The 19,500-nt window shown below is 37.5% G+C and overlaps 1 protein-coding gene across 1 annotated transcript; it reads left to right on the forward strand.

Annotated features, from left to right (window-relative positions):
- Positions 1-9,956: 9,956 nt before the first annotated feature.
- Positions 9,957-16,128, forward strand: LOC139721551 (sulfotransferase 1A1-like). The gene is made up of 6 exons (XM_071632865.1): positions 9,957-10,110; positions 11,579-11,838; positions 12,552-12,672; positions 13,074-13,171; positions 13,960-14,140; positions 16,019-16,128. The coding sequence occupies exons 1-6, from the start codon at positions 9,957-9,959 to the stop codon at positions 16,126-16,128; spliced, it is 924 nt and encodes a 307-aa protein (XP_071488966.1).
- The last annotated feature ends 3,372 nt before the right edge of the window (positions 16,129-19,500 follow it).

Genomic DNA, 19,500 nt, shown 5'->3' on the forward strand with positions numbered 1-19,500 from the left:
AAGGATTTGGATTTGGATTTGATATTCCTGTTATACCAAGTACACTGGACAAGAGCCAAGAAAATAATAAGAACTATGGGCCCATTGTTATGGTAATAGTACCGTGGTGACGGTACTAGATGCATATAGAAACACAGCTAAAATGTAACAATGATACTACAAATTGATATTCGTGACTTTATCTAAACGAACTTACTGGATCTTAATATCTATTCCGCGGTCTTTTTTGCTGTGAAAAGCATGTTGTCCAGTTGAAATAGAACTTAGCGAATCCCAAATGATATCTATATCAGTTACCTACTTCGAGCAACACAAAAACAACAACAACAACAATCATATCTTATTTTTTTAAACTTAATTTGTCGATGTCGTTAAGGTCTCAGCATATAAGCTGATAAATCTTGTTGATTTTTTTTTGCTATTGCTTAATTGAGCGTAACTATTTGTAACGAAAAGCACCCATGATTTTAACGACATTTATTCATCTGTTTGTGATGTATTTGTTGCAACCTGGTTTTGTATGATCCTTTCATGACGGAAATACTCGTAATACAGGTATCGAAGTGCTGAAGAACAGTGTTCTTTTTTTGTATTTGTTTTTGTTTTATTTGCGGGATTATCTGGTCCATGTCGACAAGCGCATGCTGGGTGACGTCAGTGAAGATAGGTACATTCGGTAGGACCTGAGTGTGTTTCGCAAAGGATTTAACATTAAGAGATCAACTTAAAATGATGGTCTGCTATTTGTGTCTTCAGTGGTTAAGACATTTCATGCAGTTATTACTATACAAACAGTGACAAATAAATGAAAAATCAAACAACTAAACAAACAAACATAGAAAACCACTGACTAATACACATATAAACACATCCACAAAGTCGGTAGACAAAAATATCCTCGCAAGACAATCATGCTATGTTTGACGACAACTCTACTTTTGCAAGCTTCTATAATTCAAATCTGTGGATCCTCCGGGTGGTAACAACAATAACAAAGAGATAAAATGATTACAATGATATCTTTCTCTTTGTCATATTATAAGTTAAAAGTCATAATTGAGATTATACATAGCGAAGTCTCCTTTCTCTTACAAACGTCAGGACATAATTCATTATACGCCTTTGCTTGTGATAAGGGAAGCCATTACATGACAAAAAATATACAATTGTGGAGACTTCTGTTATAGGCGACGCAATACAATCCGAATGAATGGAAAACGAACTCAATACAAAATCCCTCCAAAATGCTCACATACCTAGCACATTCACTCTTTTATTATTACTATATTCTTTATTCGCTTCTTACAAAGCACATATATATACAGTAAAATATTCCTAAAAACATGCAGATACAATGTGTAGACATGGATACAGAAATGAAATATTAGAAAAAAAAAATTAAACATACACACACATAGGTCTAAAATTGCCCTCAGGGAGATCCAACAGATATCCACATATTTTCGCCCATCAACCCTCCCTCACCCGTGCCCGCTCTGACTGTTCGGGGAAGTGAGTGGAGCACAGCACCCATCCGTATCCCGGCTAAAAAAACTACGCACCCAATCCAGCACAATGTACCTCACTCTCTGACTACTAGTACAATGTACATGATGTGTACACACAAGTGCATGCTCTCATAGACATGCACACATTGTTCAATAAGTACGATGTTCTACTATGCAACCGTATACGCACAACTGTCCCCGAAGCAGTCATGATGATATAAAAAGAAAAAAAAAATTGCATCTTTTACTCTATGTTCTGTATAATAGTGTAGCCAGTACAAAAACTCATTCTCCCTGAAAGTATTTCATTCCAGCTACACTATGCCACCTTAATGTAGACACAGATACGAAATCAACTCATTACATTCTTGAGGGTTTAAAAAAGAAAATTCTTTGTAATCCCTCATAGGCCTATGTATCAATTCCCTTATTTGCTCGGCATTCCTCATGGCTTTATCCATCTCAACGCATAATGCCTTCCATCTTTCATTTATCTTCGACTGGTCTAAAAAATACCTACTATTCAAAAATCTCAAATTACCACCTAGTACAGAATATGCTCCAAATCTACTCATTCCTGTTATATAAGAAACAATCTGATTCTTTGTGTTTAAAGATTTTATTATAAAATTCAAACACCTTCTATGGAACCATAATTCAGGGCTCATCATTGCTGATAAAAAAGGCAAGAATGCATTATGTGTCTGCCATGGAATTTTCCATACTCTTCGAACAGCAGTTCTCCAGTGTCTATATAACGCATCTAAAGAGGAGTCATATAATGGACATAACTGAGAGCCATAAAAGCTACCACAAAATTTTTGAAACAAAACATTACGTACCTCACACTTGGCATATCTAAAATTACTCAGTAAAATATTACACTGACGTTTAAAATCACCATTAATTTTAGACAAATCAGCATGCAAAATATCATTTGTAATAATATGATCAAGATGACTATATTGTCTACAACTTTCACATACTCTCCATTAATTGTTATCCTTGGATCTACAACTTCTTTTCCATCACATTTGAATATAATAAGCTGACTTTTGTCACTATTAAACTTCAAATCAAATTGAGAAGCATATTTTTGACAGATAGTAATCATTTCCTTCAGAGCTGACACATTTGGGGATAAAATGATCAAATCATCAGCATATGAGAAAACGCCACTAAACATTTGACCCATGTAACATCCTTCACCGAGTGCCTGCAGTTGATGCAGAAGCCCATCAATATAGAGACAGAACATACATGGAGATCTTGCGTTGTTATTCATAATACGATGCTAAATGGGTTTGCGAGTGTGTATGTGGTTTTTTTCCACACCTTGCAGTTATACCGCTGATATCACTGTTGTCAAATGGATAAAATCATGTTCCTTCATACAGCAGACTCTTGGTTTTAAACCGGGCACCATGGAAGACCAAGAGTGGCAATCATCGTTACTTGATGGGCTATCCAACGTCTTTAATTTTCTATGTGAAACATCTCATCAGACTTTAATTGGAATCTGATGGTTTTCTTTTAATAATATGGAGAAAAAACAACAACAACAACAAATAGACAATTCAGGATGGCGGGTTAAAAGGACACACTGTTTGCCCCTCTCTGTCCTTTGTAATCAAAATGTGTGAAGTTATTGTCGTATAATATAGTATTGACAATAACTTACTCTGTGTATAATGTAGAAGGACTCGAGGGTGATATACATTGTACTGGCAGCGCCTTATCGCCGCCTATACTGTATGGGCAAATATGGCATGGACCTATACTACACACATGGACTATGAACGGAGGTCTTTCTTTGACCCGACCTATAGATAGTGCATCACCGCCACGATGTGCATCTTGATGAGTACATTCAGATTTGGGACAATGACGATTGTGTATCGTCACTGACAAAAGACCATTTCCCTCATTTCGGTTTTATTTCGCGTATAGGTGCCTTTTCAGACTTAACTGCGACAAAACTTCACATTAAATTTCGTGTCACAAAATTAGTAATTACTGAAGTGGGCGTTTAACGCGCGTGCAACGTTGCTTAACGGTAATGATGTTGTCTACAGTTACTGTCCATGTTTGAAACAATGTACGAAAAATGGGAAAAATTAGATTACAAATTACAACCAACCTGCGGAAATACTTGCTTTCTCTCGTACAGTACGTGCGTTTCGCAAATGAAATTAATTGAGCGATGATTTCCCAATGTATATTACTGCACGTGCATTTTTCTTGATTTAAGAGAGATACTATCTTCTGCGCATGTAGTTTTTAGATATCTCAAAGCGCTGTCTTGTCTTTACTCCAGGCTGGCTGTCATGTTATTGTGGCGCTCTTTATAGAAACAGGTCTTTGAATTAATGATAAATAATATTGATAATGATAAGGTAATAATAATAATATTTTCCGACATGTTTGTTAATCTACAGATCAACAGTTGCGATCTTAACAAATTTAATTTGTAGAGGGAGACGACGTGAAGAAACTTGCATCTGAATCTTCACCCCTCTGAATAATATCTTTCTGTCAAATAATAAGGTCTTATTTACACAGGGTAACCTCTTCAGTGTTACCACTGCTCAAGGTCCCCGCCATTATTATTACCCTAGCATTGCCAGGTACCCATTTATACACCTGGGTCGAGAGGGACATGGTGCATCATGGGTAGAAGCATCTTGTCCAAGGACGTAAGCACTGGGCGGGATTCGAACTCGGGTCCTCCGGTCGGGAGTCGGGAGTTTTATCCACTATGCCACGGCGCTCCCACAAATAATAATAAACGAGCGATGTATATGTCCATGTGTGGTAGGTCCATGGTATAACCATTACTCTATCATCATCGTCATCATCATCATCACCACCACCTCCACCATCATCGCTACATCACCAGAAAGCTCATTCTAACTACATACGGAATATCATTCACTCATTACAGATTTTGTGACTTTTTTCTCTTTTTTTTTTTTACTATTCCACATAGTATGCAATGTAAACGTGACCTACACTATAAGGCTCTAAACTGTCGACACGTCATGTTTATTAGTGTTTAAATATAAAGTCATAAAATTCATTTGTATATGACTACGTATCAAATTGATGTAATTCTTCCGTCGAGTTATTTTTGCCACACGGCTTTATAACTGATTGTGCGACTAAGTTCAAATGCACGTAGCGTCTAGATTTGAGCTAGCATTAATCTGAAGATATCACTTCGGCATCACTCTATACATCACACTTACTGGTAAGTATACTATTCTTTGATGGTAGAAGGATATCAAAACCATACGTTTTCATCATAAAAATCTTCAGATGAATGACCCAAAAATGCTGGCACTTATGACTGTAAATAACTGATTTTATGCAAAGGTGTGTCTGTCTCATATTGCCAGTATTGATCAGTAGGCCTATGTTTGATGTCGATCTTCATATTATGATACCAGAACATTTTTTTTTCCAGCAATGTGTAATTTAATTCTGTAATCGTCTATTCTAATGTTAGCTTGAATGACCGGTCTTATATTTGAAGTAATTTATCGTACTTTTATACTGTCAGGATGTAAGGTTATAGATATAGAAGAAGAAATCGGGGGGGGGGGGTTTCATAAAGCTGTTGGTAAAGTTACGAACGACTTACGAACGACTGGTGATCAGTTCTTATGCTGAATTATTGAAATTCTGATAAGTATAGCACATCAGAACTGATCACCGGCCATTTATAAGCTGTTCGTAACTCTACGAACAGCTTTATGAACCAGGGCCAGGGTATATCGTTCTTCGGTGCGGCATTGCAGGCAGAGTAAAAATCTTCAGCAGCTACTTCCGTTCTCTCAAATCATCATTATATCTTATTTCAGTTCATTTCATATGAGTTCCCATACAAAGTGTTGTATTTGCAACATTTATCCATGACAGTGTAAAGTAACACATAAATCATGAGTTCAGTATATACAGACTATAATAACATCATTAGGCCTACATAACTCAAAATCAATTGAAATCAATCTCAAGTACATTACATTCATGACGGATGAATAAAAATGTGTGCGGTGCGGGAACCTATAGGAGCAGTTGCTTGCGAGAGTAAGTCCCCAGAAAAAAAAAAATCAACCACATGCAGTAATCTCGATCTATCCATTCATCCATTCACCAAGCCAGCGAAACATGGCGAGACTGTTCACCTTTGGCTTGATATGCCGAGCTTGATATGTCGTTCGCCTTTCTTTGCCAGGGCTTCTGAAATACAGCTTGACAATATTTCGTGGGTAACAACAATGTGCGTTGCGTGCGTGCATGTTGAGAATTGTATGCTATAGCAAATAAAATGCATTCACGGAGTGATAATAATAATAATAATAATAATAATAATAATAATAATAATAACAATAATAATAATAATGATAATGATAATACAGGGTACCTATAATGCGCCAATTCCACATGACTATATAACGTGCTCAAGGCGAAGTAGGAAAAGTGAATTTTTAAGTACAAAAATCATTACACACGCATGTACATGAAAATGAATGAAACAATAATGATGAAAAAAAAAACACGGCATCCTCTGTAGGCCCTATACAATCCTACTGGAAAGCGGTTGCGAACAATTGAGTCTTGAGGGCAACTTTAAAGGAGTCAACATTCGAAATGTAACGGATAGCTTGAGGCAACTGATTCCAAGGTAAGGTCCGGCATGTGCAAATGACCGATTTCTCCCCCCCCCCCCCCATGATATCTTTGTTTTTGGAACAACAAGTAATCTACAATCGGATGACCTTTAACATCTGGGAGGATTGTAAAATGTCAGCATATTAATATTGTACTCTGGGGCAGATCCGTGTATGCAATGAAAAACAAATAATAATAATTGAATGCAATGCGAGATTCAACGGGTAACCAATGCAATGAGGACAAAACAGGGGTAATGTGAGTATTTCTTCTGGTAAGGGTGACAATACGGGCTACCAAATTTTGTAATTTTCGTAACCGTGAAATTTGAGATTTTGAGGTTCAGGGGCACCGTGTGGCAATGACAGTGCCTGTGTGTATGTCCCGTCAGCGTCCTGTACACTGATTGCACTGCACTGATACGAGACTGTATTGCCAGCTGCGATTTTTTCCACTACATATCTAAAACGTGAGAAAAAGTGAGTAAAAGTAAGATTTCAGTTATTTTTTTTTTAAATTTGATTTTTGAGAGGGGAGTTTATTAGGATCATAGCTCCATGGTAGGAGGGGGAAGTTGTATAAAGCAAACAATGCACTTATTGATTTTAGCAGCTAGCTGTGCTGGACTTGCCACCTGGAAACCACACTCGGTCCTGCCATGGACCTAGCCAGGTCCATGGTCCTGCGGACCTATAATACGTGCGTTTTGTCCATGGTTTTATCCAGGGATTCTTCTCGCACATCGCACATTAATCGGCCATGAAAGCACGTACTTGCCATAAAGTATACATTCATTCACTTGTATGCTTCCTTTTTCTTCCTTCCACACTGATGGCTTTCGTGTCAACACGTATTCGTGTTCTCTGGCTGTCAGTTCTACTTGGTTACACGGAGCGGTGTGATTCTGTTAGCTGTCCCTCTAAATGCATCAACCATCAACTAAGAAACCATTTTGCGAGACTGTGTTTAGCTACTTGTTACTCGTCTGAGCTGAGTGCTAGAGGTTGAACCTTAATTGTTACTGTCCGTCAAATGTTTTTGCTCTATATATATATCTATATATACTTTATTATGACAATGATGATGATGATGATGATGATGATGATTACCTTATTTTGTAGGGTGCTGAATCCATTGAACTGGATGATGCAACTCTTGCATCCTCGATGGGTTTTAAAATACCTGTATTGAAATGGCCGCCAAAATATCTGGCAAAACTGAAATTTCCGTGTATTTCATTATGATTAGTGAAAAAAAAAATGAAAAAGATAGATGGGTTTACCGTATTTCGACAATCTCGAATCCGAATCTGGTTGATGCGACTCTTGCACCCTTGAAGATCTTAGGATACTCGAGATGGCCTCCAAAATCTAAATCGTCTTACAAAGCGGAAAGGAACTGTGCTATAAAAAAAAAAAAAAAATTCAGGGAATTGAAAAACACTAATCCATATTTCTATTTACATCTACAGTCCAGGGAGTTTGTTATATCAGCGAAAATGAAATCCAATATGGATACAAAAATGGTACCAAGATATCCCAGTATTGATGGATGTGCTGCAGACTTATACAGTAATGTTTTCCCGCGAACTGAATATCTAAGATCGATATCAAAGCAGAATGAAATCCAATCATAACATGTAAATTTAGGGAATGCAGAAATGTTTGTAGAATACATCAGTGAAGTTGCAGGGAAATCGGAAACATCATTTAGAACGTGATTAATATTGAAATTTCATTTCAGTCATTGCTAGATGAGAAGAATACCACATCATTCTTTTTTCGTTTTCAACCCCCCCCCCCCCAAAAAAAAAGGGGGAATTAAATTGGAATTTCAGATTTAGACGGCCGTTTTGACGGAATTGGGGAATACTTCAAAACCCTCGAGGAAGCAAGAGTTAATTGCAAAAATCCAGATTCGGATCCAGAACCCTCGAAATAAGGGTAAATCCATATCATTAAAAAATTAAATCACTATGAAACAAATATAGAGCAATTTCAGCCGTCTTTTAATGTCTCATAATTCTCAAGGATAAAAGGGTTACATGCACGAGATTCAGATTCACACCTGGGTTAAAAGGGTTAAAATTATCATTGATAAAAACAACAACAATATAGGGCGACCCGAATCTGACTTTGTCTCCTAGACCATTGCCTGCTCTGGCAAATTGACATAGTTTTCCTTATCGCGTACAGCATGGTAGGATAGATATCTTTATTATTGTTTTTCAAAAGTACTTCATATTGGAACTCCAATGGGAATCCTATAAATTAGGCAAATCATATACATCTTACATAGTAGGCCTAAAGGTTTGAAAAGACTAAATACAAATATTCATTGTACTTTTGCAGGTCTACGGCGAATTAGAAAATGAAAGGTGAATTTTAACCCTCATTTTGCGCACCCATCTATAGGTGCTTCCGTAGCGGAATATAGGGACCTTTATGCGATGTGTACTCTTAGACGACGATTACGTTGGCCGTTCTCCTCTCTTAAAGTAGCGTTCGATCACGCGAGGACGCAGCTTATAAAAAGTGAATGGCGCCTCTATAAGCATTATGATCATGGCATCAAGTAGCTCTCTGCGTCATGAATTTGAGCGGACGTTAAAATGGTTCAGAACCGTGAAAACTCAGACAACGCAAGATCAACGTAAAATCAGTCATATACGTTTATGTGGCGTGAGTTCAGTAGCTCAGATCGCAAAACGATTGGGGGATCAATCAGTCACAAGAACTCTGAAATTGTTTCACTATCCATTTTCGGGAGAGAAAAAAAAATGTCGAGCGTAATATTGAACCTACATTTCGGATATTGAGATGAAACTTTACCGGGGAAGGATACATTCAGACAAGCAGTTAATCTTCTGTCTTATGCTTGCCTTTTCTCGTTGATTAGATTTTGAAAAAAAAAAAATCATGTCTTATATTTTCCTCGGATTTACGAACGCAAATTTAATTTGGGATAGTTTGGGATAGAGTATGCACAAATTGCATGATATAGGAATCAAAGCGCGCGCACGCTGACCTTTGAAGCGCGCAGCTGATCGGTACGGTAAAGAGTTTGTTCAACATTAAATTAATGAATTTTGAAGTCATAGAAATCAACCCAGTATTCTCAGTGAATGTCGGTCATTCGAAGACACAGTTTTGCCGAATTTTAGTCATAATTTCTCGCTCTCTGTATCAGTTTCTTGTGTATACAAGTCATTAGTAGATATACCAAATTTGACAAAATTGAACATCATTGAAGTTCAGCATTAGGTGGGTATACTATATGCTATGCTGAGGAAACAAAATTGAACATCCTTGAAGTTCAGCATTTGGTGGGTAAGTATATGCTATGCTGAGGAAAGCAAAATTTCCTATTAGCGTTTCGATCGAATTCGTTAAGAGAACATACTAGTATATGACACGTCATGATTCTGTGATAATGATAAGGCAGTGGGTAGCACAAAATCTGAGCGCCCTCCATTGCTACGCATCTGCGTCATTCACTGTCTCCTGCTCATTTGCTTACTTTTATACTTCTGTATTTATCTTAAAAGAGAATTAAATTATTATAATTGTATCCATGTTTTGTTGAAGCTTATGTGATTCAAAGTTCCTTATGGGGTTGTACTCGCGTAAGCGTTATGTATAATATATTGCTTTGTATGACTTTATATTGAAATAAAATCATTTGATTTGAACCATCCTCTAACTAGCAAAATACATCGTAGAACGATTTCACTTTTCATTATCCAACCTCTTTAGGGGTTTCATGGTTTTCACGATGGCCGAAGGTCCGCATCTGGCAAACATCCGAGGTTACCATGATTACGATAGAATCTATTATTGCAATCTGGTGTTGGACTCCAGTGTCGAGGCTCTGAGAACATTTGAAGTTCGTCACGACGACGTATGGATTGTAACCTATCCAAAAGCAGGTGAGAAATACCTTGACATTCATTTCGAACAACGGAAATAAAGGTATAATCATGATATACGAATGTTTATTTCTTTTTTCCGGGAGCGTTCACACAGACGACGATTATTTTGAGAATGATTTAAGTCATTTTTGTAGAAAGCATGTGGAAGTTACGCATTGGTGTACGGAAGCAGCAACAGGTAGTCAAGTCAGCCAGTGTAGTGGTATCTGAGATCATAATACAGCATGTACGAAGCTGTAATCACATTCCTTGTTATTACTAAGGGAAGCAAATCAATTATACAATATTCGTACAGACTCACTATAAACTTAATCATGCCGGCGTTTCTACCAACCCTTCCCCCAACAACGGGGCGACGTGGGAGATATCGTTTTGCCCCACCCCATAATTCCAGGTATGTGAAACAAAAAATGTAATGTAGACTGCTAAAACATGTAAAATGTAAATGTGTATCGCGCAATCAGATTCACAGTGTTATTATGCCAACTTATCTTATGCCAAGATTATGCCAACTCACCCCAGTCACTGATGTTTATCTCGTGGAAGCCGGTGGACGCTATACCCACCTCCATTATAAACCTTCTACAAAATTATCTTAGTGTAGACGCACACGTGGAACCAGAGGTGATAGATACGACGATTTTACCATTCAAATTTTCCCACACGGAATATTTATTTTTCTACGTTTTGATCAAACAATGACTCCAAATAGATTATTTAAGCAGAACTGTATATCAGATCTTATAATTTTAATTCTAAAAATGCCAAAGCCCCCTCGTGTGGAAGGAGAATAACCCCTCTGCATAACACCTTTCCCCTCTGGCCCCACCCTCCATACACTTGGCACACTTTTTTTCAAATTTTTCCAAATACTACACAGAAATGTGCACCAAATATGTATAAAAAAATAATCGTAATGAATAAATCGTAATTACAATACTAGAAGTGCTACAGCTCTCTTTTGTGTATGTGTGTGTGTGTGTGTGTGTGTGTGTGTGGTGGGGGGGGGGGGGTATATACCTCTCCCACACCATTACCCGGCTTGGCCCACCTCCATAGACATTATTGGAAGCAGTGAATACACACCCTGATCAAGAAGAGGCAGATACCATTCAAAGATAGCCATTCAAAATCTCCTTGAATATCTATTTCTTTTAAAACGTTTTTGATTTGCAGTTTCCAAAGTATTTCAACAAAAGTGTGCATCAGATCGTTGAATTTCGATTCTAAAAGTGCAAAAGCTCCCTTGCATGTGTGTGTGTTGGGGGGGGGGGGGAGGATGGAAATACCAACTCCAACATTACATCCTTCCCTCTCTTGGTCGCTTCGCTCCCTCGCACATGTCCTCCAAATATGCCTCCCCCATCTTGAAAACGGATCGACCCCCGCCCAACACGCAGACGAAATACAACCATAATATACACGAGCAAAAACAGAACAAGATTCTCTATTTCTGCAATAAAAGGAACTCATTGGATGTTGGAAATTGTTGGTCTCATCCTCTCGGACGGCTACCCAGAGAAAATTGACCGCTCTTCCAGCTCTACTCTGATTGAAATGATCGACCTGGACCAGAAATTGCCGGACACTAAGGAGGAGGAAGAACAGAATCCTCCGGACATGACGCCATTCATGGAGAAGATAAAAGAAGCGCCCTCACCGAGAATCATCCAAACTCATCTCAGACTGAAATACATGCCACAGGACTTATTGACGAAGGCCAAGGTTTGTGTATGTAATATTTGCGGTAGTACCATTTACAAGCAGGGCTTACTTTTTGCACTATTTCTTATATTTACGTAAAGACTCCAGGAAAGGCCTGCAGCAATAATAGGACAAATTTACCCATATGGACTATGGCTTAAATTCGCAATGTGATAACATGTTCCATCCCGAAAGCAAGAGAATATTAATCAGAGGGGTGAAGGTTGAGGTGTGAATTTTCTTCAATTTGTCTCTCTCTAAAAAAAAAAAAAAAAATGAAATTTATATTTTTTTATTTGTAATTTGTTAATTACACATCAGCAGTTGCGATCTTATCAATTTCATCTGTAGAGGGAGACAAATTGACTTACATATCAATAGCAACATTGTCGATGTATTTACATTCCTATAACTTCTGATACTTATAATTATCGTTTTTTCATTGGAAAGCTTTCGAAATATATTCACCTCAAATAGACTCTGATTAAACCATAATTTAGTGGCAATGCAATAAGTATGAATACACAAATGAGAGTGACATTAATGTTGTCGAGTTCGTATGATAGTTTTGACATGTTCAGAAGTACAATGCATCTCATCTCAGAGAGTGTGCTGGTCATCATTTCACACCGATTAATTATCACAGGTGATTCTCGTTTAAGGGTGCCTTCGGGAGGGTTTGTAAAAAGTAACATTCTCAGTTCTTTTGATCATCTCCCTGAAATTGAAATCAGGTGATATACATTACACGCAACCCCAAGGATACTGCAGTATCGTTTTTCAACTTTACCAAAGACTATCCGGCCGAAATCCCAATGACATGGAACCGAATGTTCGAACATTTCATTGGATCAAGTAAGTGCGAATTTAATGAAAAGAAAACAAACAAATTATTTCAACTATAAAATAAATGTGCGTATGATTATAATTCAAAATTTTAATTAATCAAAATTGGTTTTGCAATGGCTCAGATATCCAAAATAAAGTGATCCTCATTTATTTTATTTGGACTTTTATTTGGATGTCCGAGCAATTTCAAAACCGATTTTCATAGATAACATCTGAATTCTTCTTAGAATTGTATACTCTTTAACATTTCATAAAGTGGTTTCTAACGGTGTCTAAGTATCTTGCAAAAAGTTAAAAGCTGAATCCTCTCCTCAACCAATACTATACTATCCCTTTAAGCTACTGTTAAAGATGAGTGACAATTTTTTAATGCATGAAGGTTTTTTTTTTCTTTTTGTCTCTACCAGATCCTCAGTACGGAACATGGTCAAGCCATGTAAAAGAATTCTGGGAAATCCGACAAGAGGATAACTTGCTCTTTGTATTCTACGAGGACATCTTGCAGGTTTGTCAGCAGGCGCAGGGAGAATAATTACGATAAGTTTATCACCGGTGGGAGGAAAGAGCAAAATCTGTTCCGATATGAGAGGATATGATGATTGCATACATAACTTGATGTCTCAGAGAGAAATAGACGTCAAATCGTGAGCAAATACAAACATTTCATAGATGTAAGAGCCGATCAAGTGGGTGCACGTCACGAATTGGACACCCATAAATCATTATGGCCCACGAATCACAAAGCTCATGAGTCCGACTGACACTAAATAAACAAGGCCCCGGAACAAGGCCCACGAGACCGATACATTAAGCCCCGTGTTGTAATGTCGAAAATCACACCATTTTCACGAATGATTCACTGTTCTGTACGTCACAAAAAACAAACAAAAACAAAACAAAACAAAACAAAACAAAACAAAAAACGAGCTTGTACAATAAACTTAGTAAGTTCATTAAATACAAGAAAAGAAAAGAAAGTCTTTACATACGTGCGTATATATATAAAAACACACACACAAAACGAATGTGCATTCCGATTCAGAAGAGATAAGAGGAAGAGGTACAAGTAAAGCGTTTGGAAAAGATGACACACACACACACACACACACACACACACATTCAAACAAACACACACACAGACACAGCAACATCCATGCAAACCAGAGCAGATAAACACAGGACGAAAGGGTCGTGAGACGAGGAAGCCGACGTGCATTTAGCATGCCAGATACAGCTTGTTGAAATAAGATCCGCATATATGAAAAATAAAGACAATTTTCTTCTCTTTTTTAGGATCCTGTGAAACACATCAAAATGGTGGCTGCTCACATCGGACGCACTCTCTCAGATGAAGTCTTGCAGCGAGTCCTTGAAAACAGCTCTCTATCAAAGATGAAAAAGAACTATGAGGGGAAAGCTACTGACCAAACAGAGAAGCAAAACGAGTCAGTGAGACTACAATTTGTCTTTAAAGGTAATGCATCTCAACAATTTTTCGCATACCTCATAATATTAAGTCATTCCGTGATGGAATCTGTATAATTGTATACCTTGGTATTCATTGGTGCAACATTCGTGCAGCTTTACGAAGTATGTGAAGTGGCATAGATGTGAATCATAGTGTCATTATCCCACGTTATGTTAGTGAAGTTTATTAGCCCATATCTGATCCAAAGGCTCAAAGTGAGCTATTGCGATCATTCATCGTCCATCGTTCGGCATGTGAAGTGTGTAAATTTCTTTCCATTTCAGCCTCTTCTTGAAACCCATAACAGGAAGTGTTTTCCCCAAACCTGGCAGTACCGGTAGAGTGCTTAAAGGACAAGTCCACCTTCATATACATAAGGATTGAGAGAATGCAGCAATATTAGTAGAACACATCAGTGAAAGTTTGAGGAAAATTGGACAATCCGTTCAAAAGTTACGAATATTTTAAGTATCTGCGCAGTCACTGCTGGAAGAGAAGACTACTACAGTGTATGATGTCACATGCGTACAACTATATAAGGAAAATAAAAAGAGAATTTCACAAAACTTTACTTTTTGAATAAAGTGCACATTTCTTCGACTTGCTACTGACGTATGTTAAGGGCAATATTATTCCCCCTGCTTTCTGAAAGAGAGAAGTCGAGTGCTCTTTTGTTATACGAGAAAAATGGAAATATGTTGAATTTTCTTTATTCTTTCTTTATATAGTTGTACTCATGCGACATCACAAGCTATAGTAGTCTTTTCATCCAGCCGTGACTGAGCAGAAACTTCAAAAATTCATAACTTTTTAACGGATTGTCCAATTTTGCTCAAACTCTCACTGATGTGTTCTACTAATATTGCTGCATTCACTCAACCCACATGTCTATGAAGGTGAACTTGTCCTTTAAGGTGATAGGATCTTAATTCATTCAAATGGGCACCATGACTCCACCCTTCCCCTCCCCTCCCCTCCGAACCAAAGGGGACCGAAACCACCAAATTAAGGATTTTTTTAAAGACTTCGTTTGAACCACAATCATGTGATAGAGCTATTAACCTAAGTGCTATGAGTAAGTACATTGATGATTTTAGTTTCAAATTTAATTCACCACTAGATCTCTTGTAACAATCTGCATGCCAGTCCACGGATTGCAGAGTGTCCATAACAGTTACTGCGTATAGCACAGTCCTAGCTTACAATAAAATCAACGGAATGCTGTATACTGTTTTATTTGATGGCTTTGTCAAAGTGGAATAGATCAAAAGTATGTGGAGTATTAATATTTAAAAGGAAAGTAACCTTAAAACGATGTTTACATCATTATATCCAGCGATTTGTATCTTTGTGGTAGATGATGGTGATTGGACTGGTCTTTGCTTTTCGAATAGAATGACAGATGAAACGTTGGAAAGGGATATTATAAGGCAATCAAAATATACAGGATAGGCTTGAGACTGGCAGAAGAAAAATAAATATATAAAATCTTATGATACAAATGCATTAAACAAATAGTCTCTTGCAAGCGTAAACACAGGAAAGATTTATGATGAGATTGGTTCTTTCCTGGATTCTGTGAGCCTTACCTTAATGTCCCCACCGCCCCCCCCCCCCCAAAAAAAGTCAGTCCTTCATTAGTGTGTTTGCTTTGTAAGTTATTACATCCGAAGTCAGGATGCTGTCACTAATGTGTTGTGATGTCACCTGTCTGCGCTACCTCGAAATATAGAAATCATAGCCAAGAGTTTCACAGTGTAACAATGTAGTATAATTATGACTTTTACCAACAATCATGGGATAACAACAGTTACCGTCTGAAAGAAGAGGAATGGTGATGTGTTAATATAAGTGGGTCTAATCTTCGTTTCTCTTTCCGCACAGGTCAAAAAGGGCGATGGAAGGATTATTTCACCGTGGCTCAAAACGAAATATTTGACGAGTGGTTCCGGAAGGAGATGGAGGGAGTTGATATCGATGTCTCATTTGAATGAGATCTGAACAACACCAGCGATTGTTTGTACCCTAGAATAATGTATATTAGTTTTTTGGAATTGTTCCACATCCGATACATAATTTCTTAATGTCGTGTCAACCAAGTGCTTTCCATCGAAGGGGGGGGGGGGGGGGGGGGAGGGAGGGATTGGTAACCCAGTGATATAGCATTGTCATTTCTACATTCAGAGACTCACATTCGTTAAGGTTAAGTAAGTTGATGATAATATAAAGTCTTCTTTTCCAGGGAAGTCTCTTTAATGTTGACACTGCTCTACCCGCTGACCCAGTCAGTGTTATCACCCTACTTAATATAGCGTTGCCAGGCATGAATACATCTTGAGGGTAGGAACACCTCGCAAACATTTTGTCTGAGGACGTAGAGACACTTGAGGGATTTGAATTCAAGACCTGCGATTCAAAGTCAAGGGTCAAGTCAAATCAATACATGTAGGCCTATACAAATCGTATAATGTATGGATTCGATGAACGTAGCAGTCTAACGGTAGAAATGGAGTGGAGTTTGTGGAAAATCGGTCAATCCGTTCAAAAGATTTGATATTTTTTTCTTAGTTTTAGTTGTGTGGTGCTGCCATCTTGATTATTGATTTTGAAGAGTTGTCTGTTGCGGGGCCAAGGGGCAGGAGCCAGGTGAAGGTGCTCAAGTTTCCGAATGCATGGCTCTTTTGGATAATTTACTCATTTATCCAGATGGAACTTATGTTATTTTGATGTGGTATCAATCATATTGTGAAACTGTCGTCTCGCATTGTCGAGACATGCTAGACACTATTGGGAGATCCATGCGTCGTGGCGGAGGCATACCAGTCGCCATAGCGACATTTCTAATTCTACTATTTTTTTTTTATTTTTTTACCAGATCTTGTTTTTTTTAAAATACATTAAGTAAACAGAAATTGTAGAAGGTGGAAGCAGCAGGTCTTATTAGCTGTATAAGAATAGCTTAGATTGTCAAATGTTGTATAAGGAGTGACATTTTATCAACCAGTTGTGGATACAGCTGTACTTCAATTTTTTATGTAATTTTCGCAGTCCAATAATTTTGAACTTCTCGCGGAAATGTTGTAGCCAGTTTCTCATTTAATATATTAGTTTTGATATATTTTTTTCTCCAAATATATGACATGGTTTTCATTTATTTTCTCTTTCAGTAGTTTGTATTCTTTCTTCTTTTTTTTTGGTTTGCAAATGGAAAATGAAACATTATCTTTGTTTATGCTTATATTATCATTAAGTATTTCAAATTGTTCATTTCCGTAATTTGTTTCATTCGTTACTCTCTTAATTTCGTATTTTTTGATTTTGTAATCTTTTACATTTTATATTCTTACGTATGCCATCTCTGGATTGGCACCTGGGTACCACTTGTTTTAAAGGGATGGTACAGTATTGGTGGATATGAGAATTGGGCTTTTAACTTTTTGCGAGATACCAAGAAAACACTTATGAAATAGTACAGAGCATACCATTTTAAGAGGAATTCAAAGTTTATTTGATGAAAATCGGGTTTGGAATGACTGAAACATCCAAAATCAAAGTAAAACAAAGCGATCGTAATATAAAGTGTGGGTCCCACACTTATCAGAATCACTCTGTTTTGGATATCTCAGCCATTTCAAAACCAATTTTCATCATATAAACGTTGAATTCCTCATGGAATTACATGCTCTTTCATATTTCATAAGAGGTTTCTCATTATCTCACCAAAAAATGTTAGAAACTTGAAATTAGGTCTTAACCAAAACTATACGATCCCTTTAACCCTCTGCATGTCCCTTTGATTACCTGTCCATGTGTGTGAGATGTGTGCACATTTGACTCATTGGCAGTGGAAGGGTTAAGTGCATGACTACTCGGTGGCGTCGTGCGTGACTTCTAAGGAGAGCAATTCGTTTCTCCTCCCTCTAATAAGCAACTTTCTGGTTTGAGTTTGATATCTATATACACCAATGTCAGAGGGGTAATAAAAATCACTGTACAGCTAATAAAAAAATCGATTCAATCAAGCGCATTTTTTGAAATTTTTTATGATTACAAAAATTAAATATATCGAAGTGAAATAATAAATAGGAGCAATATAAGTATATAAAAACCTAGAAATTGTTTTGAAATATTGTGTGGAATTAAATTTAATACTGAATGATTTGCATTGTCAGCAACTTCGGAGTACATTGTAGCTGGAAACTCATGCAAGTTCAAATCCGAAGGTAATTGTATTGACTTTATCATTTTTTTTTCTAATTTGATGTAACTTGGCATAAGGTACATCTTAAAATCTATCGAAAAAGAAATAAAAACACTATCATAATGCGAAACAGAGAGGGTGACATCTACTTTCATTGAAAAAGAAAAATCGCCAGCCTATGAAATAAACTATCATTCCGAGGAGGTTTGTTACTACAGCTGTTTTAGACGTATTTTAAGCCAGACCATACTCACACCAGCCAGCAGATACAGGGCCTCCACTGCACTGAGCACATGCATCATTAGAATCCCGCCATCTATTGACGGGCAGCCCAGGCATGAAATGACTCTAATGCTACCACTGAACTCTAGACTTCAGTGAATGCTACACAAGTGTACTTCACAAACCGCTGCGCATTTCAGTATCTACCCCCAAAAATAAGAAAAATTAGAAAATGTGTTTAAACAAATTTGAGGTCACTCCATGTAAAAGGATTGCCTATCCAAAATGCAAATGATTCTTATGCAAAAAGTTTTACCGGAAACGAATAACTTGGATCCCTTGCAGGCCACTAGTTCAAGATCCATGCATGAGCTTAAGTATTTTATTTTTTTGACAATACATTAAACATGATTGCTTTTAGAAGCTACTAATATTTATAGCACAATGCATTCCAGTAAGACTAAGCAAGAACTCTCCATTAGACCACATCAAGGAACGAAGAGGTTAATGTATTATTTGGATATCACTAGGATGAAATATCTAACAGGGATAGCGACAGCGATGGGGGAAAGATTGGAGAAAGAAGTTTGAGAAGACAGTGAAAGATTATAACTCCATTGCAGCAGCGGGCGCACAATTTACAAACACGAGGCATAAATCCCGGTTACAGGGCTGGAGGGAAACAGCCCTTGAGGTGGTGGCCCGCGTTCACATTAGTCCCCGCGATGCGGGAAGCACAGTGAATGAATGAATGAATGAAGAATGTATGAAAAAATGAATGAATGAATGAATGAATGAATGAATGAATGAATGAATGAATGAATGAATGAATGAATGAATGGAGCTCAGTCATGCATGACGTTTATCAACCTAATTAGGTATCAATGGAATGAGAAAGAATATTCCCCTTCTTCCGTCGAGTTATTTTTGCCACACGGCTTCA

This window comes from Diadema antillarum, unplaced genomic scaffold, assembly GCF_040938485.1.
Source record: "Diadema antillarum isolate AM-2024a unplaced genomic scaffold, OU_Dant_1.0 scf00000145, whole genome shotgun sequence".
Taxonomy (NCBI): Eukaryota; Metazoa; Echinodermata; class Echinoidea; order Diadematoida; family Diadematidae; genus Diadema; species Diadema antillarum.

Coding starts and splice junctions, on each gene's coding strand:
- LOC139721551 (XM_071632865.1), top strand. CDS start 9,957: ATGGCCGAAGGTCCGCATCTGGCAAACATCCGAGGTTACCATGATTAC. Junction 12,673..13,073: donor CGAACATTTCATTGGATCAA/GTAAGTGCGAAT, acceptor TGTCTCTACCAG/ATCCTCAGTACGGAACATGG. Junction 13,172..13,959: donor TCTACGAGGACATCTTGCAG/GTTTGTCAGCAG, acceptor TCTCTTTTTTAG/GATCCTGTGAAACACATCAA.